The sequence below is a fragment of the Cercospora kikuchii genome (genome assembly GCF_019650295.1).
Source record: "Cercospora kikuchii DNA, contig_00001, whole genome shotgun sequence".
NCBI classification, from domain to species: domain Eukaryota; kingdom Fungi; phylum Ascomycota; class Dothideomycetes; order Mycosphaerellales; family Mycosphaerellaceae; genus Cercospora; species Cercospora kikuchii.
Window position 1 is genome coordinate 865,460 of NW_025408582.1, and position 11,787 is coordinate 877,246.

General features: G+C 50.6%; 6 protein-coding genes across 6 annotated transcripts; 4 read left to right on the plus strand and 2 right to left on the minus strand.

Annotated features, from left to right (window-relative positions):
- Positions 1–283: 283 nt before the first annotated feature.
- On the plus strand, positions 284–937 carry CKM354_000026600 (uncharacterized protein; the record flags this gene model as incomplete). Its single annotated transcript, XM_044795351.1, has 1 exon — positions 284–937. The coding sequence occupies one exon, from the start codon at positions 284–286 to the stop codon at positions 935–937; it is 654 nt and encodes a 217-aa protein (XP_044651286.1).
- A 550-nt stretch (positions 938–1,487) lies between these two features.
- Positions 1,488–1,883, plus strand: CKM354_000026700 (uncharacterized protein; the record flags this gene model as incomplete). Its single annotated transcript, XM_044795352.1, has 1 exon — positions 1,488–1,883. The coding sequence occupies one exon, from the start codon at positions 1,488–1,490 to the stop codon at positions 1,881–1,883; it is 396 nt and encodes a 131-aa protein (XP_044651287.1).
- Positions 1,884–3,178: 1,295 nt separating this feature from the next.
- Positions 3,179–4,931, minus strand: CKM354_000026800 (uncharacterized protein; the record flags this gene model as incomplete). Its single annotated transcript, XM_044795353.1, has 5 exons — positions 3,179–3,746; positions 3,799–3,833; positions 3,886–4,117; positions 4,169–4,326; positions 4,380–4,931. The coding sequence occupies 5 exons, from the start codon at positions 4,929–4,931 to the stop codon at positions 3,179–3,181; spliced, it is 1,545 nt and encodes a 514-aa protein (XP_044651288.1).
- A 1,151-nt stretch (positions 4,932–6,082) lies between these two features.
- On the plus strand, positions 6,083–6,926 carry CKM354_000026900 (uncharacterized protein; the record flags this gene model as incomplete). Its single annotated transcript, XM_044795354.1, has 2 exons — positions 6,083–6,745; positions 6,798–6,926. The coding sequence occupies 2 exons, from the start codon at positions 6,083–6,085 to the stop codon at positions 6,924–6,926; spliced, it is 792 nt and encodes a 263-aa protein (XP_044651289.1).
- An 868-nt stretch (positions 6,927–7,794) lies between these two features.
- On the minus strand, positions 7,795–8,260 carry CKM354_000027000 (uncharacterized protein; the record flags this gene model as incomplete). The annotated part of the gene is made up of 2 exons (XM_044795355.1): positions 7,795–8,164; positions 8,226–8,260. The coding sequence occupies 2 exons, from the start codon at positions 8,258–8,260 to the stop codon at positions 7,795–7,797; spliced, it is 405 nt and encodes a 134-aa protein (XP_044651290.1).
- A 790-nt stretch (positions 8,261–9,050) lies between these two features.
- Positions 9,051–9,626, plus strand: CKM354_000027100 (uncharacterized protein; the record flags this gene model as incomplete). The annotated part of the gene is made up of 4 exons (XM_044795356.1): positions 9,051–9,100; positions 9,153–9,354; positions 9,409–9,482; positions 9,539–9,626. 4 exons carry the CDS (start codon positions 9,051–9,053, stop codon positions 9,624–9,626), a joined length of 414 nt encoding a protein of 137 aa, XP_044651291.1.
- Positions 9,627–11,787: the final 2,161 nt, after the last annotated feature.

The following is an 11,787-nucleotide window of genomic DNA, read 5'->3' on the forward strand; positions in this document are numbered from 1 at the left end:
AGGAGTACAAAGCATTGTCCGTCACAGGTCTTACATGACAAAGACGACTCGAACTTCTGCCGACCAATCACGTTGGGATTCACCAAGTGAATTGCACCTGATGTCAGCGATTTTCACTGGTTGAGGCCGCGAACTCCCATCATATCCTTGAGTTTTGCTCCTCACTACTTCACCTACATTATTTACTACAGGCTCTGCCTTGCAATCCTGGCTTTGCATTTCTCACCAATCAATCAAGTCATCACCCACCCACGGAGGCGATTCTTCCACGTCAAAAGCAGGCATGGCTTCTGCCTCCCAGTCATCCAAATACGAGGCGGACATCGAGTCCGTGACTGTCGAATCAACCACTACCGGTGAAGGCAGCCAGCAAGACCACTTCAATTTCCTCGAACTGCCACCGGAACTGCGCCTCATTGTATATGAGTTCGCAATGTTCGGCGACTTCGATGAACGAGACTTCCCTCCACCAAAGACAGTAGCGCATCCCCTTTACTATGTCTCTCGAGGTGTGCAAGCCGAATCCGAGTGGACCTACATCAAGGCGATCCAGCACTATCACAGCAGCCTTTCCGATCACGTCTGTGCTGCCTTCGACAAAGCTTCGGCTGCATGTCAGGAAGAGATGGATCATGTCCACTTCATCCTGGCGTCTTTTGCCACCATGTCCGAGGAGGAGTACCGAGCTGCAGATGAGCACATGGAAGAGCTCGCAGTGAAGACCGATGAGTCGAAAGCAGAGTGCGAGAGAATCAAGAAGGTGGTCGTGGAATGTCAAGAGAAGGTCGAAGGGGAGCTGATCAAAGTGCTCGACAAGAGGATGGCAGCGGCCAAGGCCATGATGGAAGAAGTGGCCAAGTTGAAGGAGACAGCATCTTTCTTGTCGGCTGCCAAGTATGTGAGGGAGGCTTGGTCACAGTCCACTGCAGGCCAGTGAGTCTGCAGGTCGGCAAAATTACACCAGCGCAGGATGCTACGAACGACAAGCACGGGAATGCACATGACGGCCAAAGCAGCAGGGTTTCCCGTAAGTGCTCGAGCGAGTGCAGAGAGATCTTCGGAAAAGGGTGTCCGGAAAGAGGCAGAAGAACGATATGGCGAGGATCACGATCGGTGGAGGAGCGAGCAACAGACGGGGCTCTACTCTTTGGACACTTAGTCCGTAGACCATGAAATTCACGAAATGCTATGCTGAATCTCCACCACCGCCGTCGCCCCTATACGCAAACCCCCCGTATGTCTGCTGAGTTCTGCTGCTTGACCTGGCAGACGCGTATGATTTGAAACACTTCTACGAGTCCTGTCACGGGGATGTTCACCAAGAGGATTGCGCTTCACTGTGATGCCGTTCACTTGTCGCAGCCGCTCCTATAGTTCATAGTCACAGCTGTTCTTGTTATTGCTCGCCTCTGCTATACACCCCCGGAAGTTCACAGTACTTAACAACATAAATCATCAAAGACATCACCAAGCTGTCAAGTTACAACATGTCTTCCCAATCTGGAGCCTCCCATCGCGATGACGGTCTCGAGTCCTCGGTCTCAGATGCCGTTACTCCCTGCCAGACCCACTTCAAATTTCTCGATCTGCCTACAGAGCTACGTCTAATGATCAGCGAATTTGTGCTTTTCAGCGACTTCGAAGAGCGCAAGGCGATCTCAAAGGAACCCCTTGCGCACCCTCTCTACTACGTCTCTCATGAGATGCAAGCCGAAGTTGAGTCGACATACATCAAGGCGCTCTACAACTACTCAGAGCGAGTCCGCCTCACCGTTAACGAGGCCACTGATAAGCTTTTATCCCTATACTCGACCAGCGTGAAGCACTCAAAAGCGCTACTGGAAAGTATGAACGCGGGCAGCATGACCAGCGAGGAGCGGTAGGCTGGCCTGGATGTCTCGGCTGGGTTAAAGAAGGCGATAGCATTGGAGGAGGCGAGACTTGACTGTGCGGAGAAGGCAGCCAAGGCACGCATACTAGAGGTCGATTTGTTCATTGCGAGGATGGATTTGTCGAGGCTTACGCAGGCTGAGAAAGAGAGAGAGCTCCGCGAGTCGAGCAAGTCAGCCTGAAGTCCGGGAAGCCTTGAACTGGTCGGTAGCATTGCCCAGGCAGCGGACGCTGTGAGAACGTAGGGATATCGCTCCAAGATGGCCGACCGCTCAGAGTAACGAGGTACGCGGTCTACTCGAGCAGACGAAGATTAATTATGTCACGAAATCCCCGCCCGAAGACACCGCGCCAGTCATTTGGAAAGGTAGAGCTCTGGGATCCAAATCGAAGGGCACTGAATTCGAGACGATGCGGGACTGCGAGATAATCAGTAGACTGCTCCATATTTTCGTCTGTGGTAGTGACAGCTCGATCATAATGGCTTTTCTTCATGTGCCCCAATTTCATAGTTGTAGCAGTCATGAAGCTTGGATTACAGAACTGCGCTTAGGGAGCCGGTGGTCACTGTGCCACCTCGTAGCTCTGCCTTCTTTCGTGGTTAGGAAGAGCCACTTCATATCAAGATATTTAGTAGGAGAATACGCAGTTCCCGTTGTAGGACAAGCGGCAAGGAGATCAGATAATTGTCGATGCACTTACGAAAATACTACGCGACCTGTCGATTCTCAACCTCGCATAGGAAATGAGTCCGCAACAGCTGTGTGGTCTAACCTTAAGGGGGACCTGGAAGTAGAATCTCTGGATTTTGCAGCAGAAAAACGTCGGTACAATGCATCGAAAGGTGCACTCTTTGGACGTTTACCTGAACGAGCAGGAAGTCAGACGGGGTAATCGGAGAATGTATCTTGAGGCGCATCTTTTGCCGAGAAAAGAGGACAAGACGGGGTACAAGCCGTATGGTGTGGTGGTGAAGAGTGTGTCGCTGGATGTGTTGGAGTCCTTCGAGCATCTGTAGTGACAAGTGTAAGCGGTAGTCGCTATTTCAGGTATGGTGGCCTGGTCAGCGCTTCTATCTATCATTTCACTTACAAAGGCTTCTGTTGTCTCTCAAATTCCCAGAGGCTCTGAGCTGGCTGGCTGGGCCACGGACGAGAATGTGTCGCGGAGAACTGTTTCAGACACCATTACCTTCCGTCGACGACTTCGGATCAAGTTCAGTTGCATTTCCTACTACTCAGATCTGCACAAGTAATACCAGCAAGTTGCTCTAGATGCAAGCCCCAATCTAAGTGGTATATGGCGAATACACTGTCCCAGTCGCACTAGCAACCTCCCTCAATTTTTTATTCGTCCGCTTCAAGAACATCTTCGTGCTGAATGCAAAACCGAACGCCAACCCACCAAAGACAAGCATCAGAATGAAAGCTAGTCTGTAAGTCGGTCGCTCTTCGTCCCGGAAGAAGTATGGACTGATAATGTTCCCGACATGTCCAATGATGTTGACGATCGCGCCTCCAGCTGCTCGTTTCTCGGGTGTAGCTGAGAGTGTACTGACGGCCCAGCTGTAGACGAGCGCATTGGCGGCGAAAGATCCAGGAGCGTAGAGGAAAGATGCCACGTAGCGTGGAATGGTAGCGGAGCCGTCTGTGGCGACCGTGATGATGAAGCCAATCGCTGCAGCGAGAAGGCCGCCGCTGATATGCCAGCCGCGTTCTTTGATGCGATCTGAGTTCCATGCTAGAACGAAGGAGACTATTGCACCGGTAACATAAGGTGGCGCCGTGAGCAGGAGGGAGACTGTGTTTGATCCAATGTTGAAGCCGCGCAGGAGAGTTGGGAAGAAGAAGTTGAAACTGTCCGATTGTTAGCATCTCATCGTTCGCTTTGTGCTGATGGGATACATACCCATATGACGCTGTCATTGTGAGGTTCAACAGAGTCTGGCAAGTTTATCAGCATAAATCTACATCGATCATGATCCGGTTGGCTGACGAATAAGTATAGCTTAGGGTCAACAAGACATAGCTTGACACCATGCCATATACCTGCTGTGCCGGAAGCTCCAGTGACACGATCTGCTTCCATTCGAGCTTCAGCAAGACGACGCATATCTTCGTTCATCGACCATGTCTGACTTCCGGTCTTCGAATGCGGGTAGTCCGGCAGTGTCCAGAATGCAGCAACTCCGCAGACAACGGACATGAGAGCTTCGAGGATGAACAGCCTGCGTCGATTGATTAGCTGCTATAGATACCAAATTCATGGCTCAACATACCATTGCCAGCCGGCAAGTCCGCTCACACCGTCCATTTGAAAGATCCCGGCTGCAAGCACTCCGGACAAAGCCTGAGCGAGGACCAGGCCACTGTACAGGATGGCAGTTCTGAGGGCAAGCTCCTTTCTTGTGTACCAACAGGTCATCAAGTATACAGCCTGGAGTAGATTAGCATTGAGTTGGTTCAGCAGTGCTTAGGAATAAGACCCACTCCAGGGAACAGTGGTGCCTCGGTAATTCCGAGGAAGAATCGAATGACAAACAACGTCTCTGGACTTGAAGCTGCCGCAGTCGAAGCCGAAACAGCGGACCAGATCATTACAGTAGCAGGTAGATATATTCCAGGTCGAACACGCGTCAACAGCATGTTGCTCGGGAGTTGAGCAAGCATGTAGCCGACAGTCAATACAGAGACCGCGATGTTGTAATCCTCAGGTCCCATGTTGAGATCCTCCTCAATCGTATTGAGTCGTGCTTGAGCGATGTTCGTGCGATCCAGATAATTGTTCAGATAAAGAACCCATAGTGTTGGCAGCAAAGTGAAGTCCAGCTTGCGTACAAGTGCTCTTTCTGTGACTCGCCAGTCCGGTAGGTTGAGAGCGGCAATGGGCTCGAAGTTGTAGTATCCTTCTGAGCTTTTGACCTCGTTGACTTTGTTCGCCGAATTGACGCTTTCGAGCTTGATATCGGTCGAATTGTCGTCCGCAACGATCTTGTCGTCCAAACGAGTCAGGCTCTCGCCACCATTTGGTCTGGTCGTCATATTGGGCGTCGAGCAGTACTGACGCTGTCACTGCAACAGCACAGTCGAGCTGCTTCGTATTTTATGACCGTCATGATCTCAACTTATAAGAAGCAACTTCTGCATAAAACATCTGTCGGTCCATATGCCAAGTCGAAGGTCTTGGAATGCCGAGTCTTGAATGTGGGCGCCACGCGAGCTGCCGTGGCGTTGTGGAGCACACTTGGTAGGCGAATAACGCAATTGAGGCGTGAATGGGTGACGTTCGGTGTTCATTCCGCGGGATCATGGAGGTTTTGACCACGCCAACTCTTGGTCAACTGGAGAAGATGGAGTGCTTGTTGCAGGGGTGACGTTGATACGTGAAGGAATCTATTCCTGCGGCAGGCTCAAGGGTCTTCTCCGAAACGTTTCGGACTTCCAAGAGGCCTCACCCGCATCATAGTGTATGTGTGGTAGATCCTGCGATATTGAGCCCAGGCTTGGGATGTGACTGTGCGAGCGCGAGGCAGAATCCCGGCTCCAAAGTCGCCAACTTCACTGGATTACCTTGGTTCAAACGACAGTCTGTAGCACTTGTTCAAGACATCTTCGTCATAGATGTGCTTCGTAGATGTGCTGATCAGAGTGTGATTCGTGGGCGGCCGTATCGAAACCGACGCGGCATAATAAATATGCTTCTCACGTGCTAAGGGTGGCACCATGCAGCGGAGTCTTGCACAACGCTGAGACGTAGGCCAATGCTTCGGAAAGACCACACCTAAGCAATCGACAAGACATGTGCAGTCCCTGAGAGAGATGTCGTCTCCATAGAGTAGAGTAGCGGCGCTTGACACTTCTTCCGGTCACGTGGGATGAGGAACAAATAGGCTGAACATTTGTTCGGGGATCGACCAGTTCTGTGGTGCGTGACCTGCAGCTCCCCGCCTTACTCCTCTTCTCGCACGGTAACGGCGTACGGCGTAGGACAGTGTAGGTGATCTTGAATCCGCAGCTGGACAACTGTCTGCTCAGCATTGCGTGCAAGTCTTACAGTGACAATGTTCACATATCTTTCCAAAGCATCGCGCCTTGCCATACGCGGGCATGGCAAGGCTTTTGTAAAAAGCTTTAGCGCATCAAGTGGAAGTTATGGAGGGACAAGCGACCTGTCTGTGGCAGATCGATTGAGCATGAAAGGCAAGACGGTCCTCGTCACAGGTGGTGGCCGTGGCATTGGATTTGCTGTCTGCAAATCTGTCGCACAAATGGGTGCCAACGTCGCAATTATCGACGCTCTAGAGAGACCGGTGGATGAGTTTTCAGAGCTCGAAGAGAGATTCGGCAGCAAAACAATGTATCAGCAAGCCGATGTGACAAAGCAAGACTCTCTTGAGGCCGCGTTCCACAAAGTCGTTGATAATCTTGGCGAAATTCATGGCTGTGTGCCAGCAGCAGGAATAGCCATAGACAAACCATTCTTCGATCACCAGTGGGAAGAATGCCAGCGAGTCCTAGCTGTAAACACGCTGGGAACCTTTTGGACGGCCAAGCTTGCGAGCCAGCATATGGCCCAGCATAAAAAAGGCGGATCCATAGTGATGATCGCTAGCATCGCTGCACAGGGAGTCAGGGTTCCTCTCCAGAATATCTCCATCTACAACATGTCGAAAGCTGCCGTCAAAGGCCTGGCCGGACCTCTTGCTGTCGAGATGGGTCCACACAAGATTCGTGTGAACACGATCAGCCCGGGCATCATTCTGTCGCCTATGACGAGTGCTCTGAGGACGCAATATCCAAAGCTTTTGAATATGTTCGAACATGCAGCACCTGCAGATCGGATAGGAGTTCCAGAGGTAAGCTGAAAAAGTGGATGGCTTATTGATTCCAGCTCACGGTTGCATCCAGGACCTTACGCCAGCTGTCGTCTATCTTCTCAGCGATGCCGCGTCGTTCACGACTGGCACCGACATTGTCATTTCTGGTGGTATCCACGCTGGAACCTCAATGGCATGGACGGAGCGATCGCTGGGGTAAGCTCGTAAGTCTTTGTCACTTGCCCAAGATAGCAACGAGATCCAGGCTTGTGGCCGGTGTCTCAGTCGCCGTTCTAAGACAAAGTAGTAGCCCAGCACAGCTGTAGCACAATTTCAGTGTCCCTTTCGAATTTGACGTGCCTCTGTATTGCTTCGTCAAGAACGCGTGTGGCCGCGTCTCATATGCGGCACTAGGGCATGACAGAGACCAGCAAAAACATCAGAAGCATTCTGTCGTGTGAATTGTACAGACATGGATGATGAGATGTCGAAATGGCGCACGTTCAAAGTGCAGTTTCAAAGTGCAGTAGAGCAGGACGCGATCAGAGGGTTGCTGAAGTTGTCCCACAAGTTTCGTGCTGAGTCATTCCGAGATCGGGACGACCTTCGCATCAACAACAACACATCTGATCCATCTAGAGCACGGACTAACTCTGTGTACATTCTTTGAGTAGCCGCAAATGAGCAAGGCCGATCTCGAGGACAACATGGTATATGTGGCTGCTTTGCACTTCATACTCTGACATGACGCCAAGCCCGAACATGAAGCAATTCGCTGGAAAGACGACCCAGCTCACCACCCATCCTCACTTGACAATACGTACAATCACGATAGCAGCACATCAGGTGAATCATGGGGTCTCAGAACCGAGACGGTGAAAGGGAACGCCAGACTTCAAAATTCGCTCTGTTGCAGGAAAGGAGACGCCGATGACAGATAAAGGTCCTCCTCTCGGAAGCTGACCACTCCTTTGCTAGGCACAGGCCTTCCTATAGCCAATTGTACAGTGATACATGCTACAAAGATGAGGGCTTCGACGCTCCACCCTCAAGAGTCTCCAAGATTTCGACAATACACAAACTGCCAATTAGTTTTCGTCCACGCAAATATATCCTTTCGTCGCAGTACCGCAGACAACATTGTTTGGATCAATACCATCCTGCTTCGCGCAACAGTTCTGGAACTTCGAGGGTGCATTGCGTGCCCACTTGACGGGATCCCAAATGCAAGCTGGGCCTCCCGAGTTGTCAAAGTTTGCGCCTTCAAAGTTGCCGCAGCAAGTGCTGGTTGCGTCGATGCCGAACTGGTCGAGCGGATCGACGGCATTGCAAGAGCAAGTCGAATCTGAGACTGCTTTGGGGCGTTGACCGGATGGACAATCTGGCTTCTCAGGGAAGACGGTTGGTTCGTCGTGGTGGTCATGTGGCTGTGGGAGTGCGGCGACAGAGACCAGGAGGCTTTTGGTTGAGGTTAGAGTGTGACTCAATGCTTTCAAGTCGGGCATGAATTGATACTTACAGCGCAAGGGCTCCGGTGATACTGGTGAGTTGCATGGTGAAAGAATGATTGAGTGTAAGGAGCGTGGTTGAGTTGGTATTCTCGGTAGGGAAAGTGATGGCAGAACTTTTTGCGAAGAGGTGCGATCAAGCAGTATATCTGCAGATTGCATGAAGTCAAGTGGTCCAGAACGCTATGATTTGTCCCGTGGCAACCGGACAGGAGACCCGACATTTCTTCCTTGACCACGGCTGCATCCGAAACAACTGACAGTGAGACATGTCATCTACGTGTTCTGGACGCTCCAGTCATGGCAGTCATGTCTCGCACAGTAACTACCCCATGACAGAACGTCCTTCGATGTACCGGAGTGAAGACGACAGAAGGGTCATCATCGGCACAAAGCTGACAACTCGATCGAGCTAGCAACTTACCCATTGAAGCATTAAGCTAACTGATAGCAGTAAGACAACACTGCTTCTGGAAGCCCCTTCCCCAATGTCTCACTCCAAGCGTTCTTGGGCATTCCGACTACCTGGAAGAACATAAATTGCTTACCTTGATAAGAAGGCCTGTTGCCGCCTGTACAACCTCGTATTTGGTCCGTCATCTATGCTAAATGCTTACCCGACAGAACCGTGATGCGCACGCTTCTAGTGGAACAAAAAGTCTGGCCTGGAACTGTTTCAGTCGAAGTCTAGATCTCTAATATGAAGGTGACTGGCGAGGTGAACGTATATAGCAGCAATGGGAACGAAAGTCACATGCTTGGTATTCCTATCTTTTGTCTTGTCAAACACGCTCGTTCGAAAGCCATCCACTCGTTAGCAACAACCAAACAAGAGAATGCGGCTCTCACTCTTCATCTACAGCCTCACGGCTCTTTCCGTTGGAGCGTATGTGATCAGCTTCCGCGATTTCCCAGCTTACTGAGCTAACCTTCACCAGCCTCGCTGTTCCCACACAGGACCCCAAGACCAAGGACTTGATCAAAGACAAGAATACAACATGCTTCAAAGACTTGGACGCAGTCAACGCTGGAACAGGCGATGACAAGGCCACTGCAGCTGCATGTGATAGCGCAATGGCTGAATGTGGTGCCGGTCTTGAGTACATTGGATACGCATATACCAATTCTGGCTCTCTGACTGTACAGTATCGCTTCTTGTGCTCAACGATGTGATGGCTAACCTATGATTTTCAGTGTTCATACGACCCAAAGACTTGCAAGCACGCTCAGAAGCATATTGAGAATATTTGCAAAAAGGAATACGACATGTAAGTCTCTTGAAGCAAGTGACGCGATGTTTTCTGATTGCTGACGCCGGCTGCAGGGTTGGATATACTTCGCACAATCTCATCAAGCCTGATCCTAAGGAAGAAGGAGGAAAAGGCAAGGAGGACGAGGGAGATAGCAACTGATCTGCTTGTATGAGAGCTTGTTGGATTGTTGAAAGCACGTAGGAAAGTGCGAACCCGTAGAGTTTGCCCTGTTGTATATTGTCTTTATTACCAAACGCTGCCTTTGAAAACTGAGCTTGAGCAATGTAATGAGACGTCTGCTAAGAAGCGCATTTCAGCTATCCGAGCTACGGTCGTCCGGAGGTGCCGCTGGTCAATGCTTGGAGGTGTTGAGGACGCTTTTACGACAAGGCGCGAGTTGAATGTCGGCCGAGTGAAGTTCGTTGGAAAATGAGAAGGCAGGGGTGCTAATACATCTCATCCTATGCATACGGGGAACGGATGGCAGGGGAGAACTTGATTTTGGGCATTTGCTTCTTTTGGGCAGGCGATCTAGAGCACCTTTGGCCCCAATCATCCGACTTCGATTAGTATGAAAAGCAGGAGCAGCCCTAGAGAGGCCGGGATTTGGGTCGATATAGAGCCAAAGTAACTAACAACTTCTTTAGTCAGTCCTTACCTTATACCCTTATGACCCGGGAATGCATGATTGGAACTATACTACCCGGATCGCTTACTGTACTACACTTACTAATGAACACTTGTAGTTTAAGACTCGTCCGGAGCATAGCAAGTTTCCCTCGTGTTACTACTCACACCCTTAGTGATTTCTCTGCCACGTCCCTGCGATATGTGGCGTGAGTCGGTACTATATAATGGCTAACACCTAGCTACCAACGCAGATCCTCTATCAAGTACTAGCCGCCGACTTCTCCGAAGAAATCTTGTACATTCCTCAAACCGTTTTCCCCTCCTATCACTGTCCGATCTTACTAAGGCAGACCTTCGCACAATGCTTGCTCTACGAATGCTCCTTTTCGCTTTTACGCTCCAAGTCCTGGCCTCGGACCCTTTCTGCGACGCTGTCGCAGTCTGCACCCCGTGTATTTGTAATACAGGGGGTAGATGTGTATGTTACGCTGTCGAATTTGTCGTTTACAACTAATGTTTCTTCTCTTCTAGCAAGGGTTCTGCCATACTGAGCCTGGGCACACTCGGGGTCCTGGCGCTCCAAAATTCTGCGACACTTCGGCGAATAATGGTCGCTGCTAGTGCTCGAAAAGAAGAGGTCTTCTCACAGGAGAGACGGCGTAAGTCCATTTCACATTAGCTATACAATTGAGTACTAGAAGTTCGATAGTTTCGTGACGCGATTCATTGTGAGCAAGGTCCACAGGGCGTTTGCGAATGGGACCCGATGAATTTAAGATGTTTGATGAGGCGGCCGCGACGAGCACTGCAAGAGGCTGCTGGCGGCAGATGGGGTGGTTCAATGTGATTCATCCGCTCCTCCTTGCTGCCCGACTTGAGATAACTCGCCGCTATATACAAGAAGTTCAATGTACGCCGTGCTTCTGAAGCTTTATTGCACTTCTTAACAAGATGTGGAAACCTGTTCACTTGCCCTTCATCAGAAACCCTTTCCAAATATTAGCAACAGCAGACGACATCCGGAGCTGCTCGATCATTCTAGTTGAGTGCGCTCACGCTAAAGTGCTGGCATTCAACAACGAGGTTGTCGTCAGATTCGTACGCGCATGAACGTGCGTGAAGGCCATACATCAATGTATTTGGAACAACACGTTCCCAATGTTTCCAGCTTCTCGTCTTCAAGCAATGTGTCGCGACTTTGGACAGGTTTTCCTGGCAATGGGGCGAGCTTGGGGGATGCAGCTTGAGTTGATGTGGCCCTCGTTGACAGGACTTGAGAAAAATTTTATAAGTTTACTTCGCGACACTTTTGAAGCTATGCGCTTGGCCGAGTGTCCATGGCTCGATTCTTTTGGAGGCTTGGACGGAAGCAGTGTGCACCACCAACTGCTGTACAGTTAAAAAGGCGACCGGAGATATCTGGAACCTTTCATTGGCGACGCAGCCTTCGTCGCTGGCCTTACCAGTAATTTTCGAACCGTGCTAGAGCGGAACGGACAACCAGATTTCAAGGCCCTCCACCACGGAGCCCACCTCCCCCGGGGTCTTAGTGGTCTCCGTCCCACTTCAACACGTGGAGTCATGCACAATACGAATACCATGGTCGAAGAGATTCAAGGCGATAATGGGGGCAGTCCTTCAACATCATGCTTGTGGAATGGGAGATAGCGGGCTGCTATCCCAACTTCTG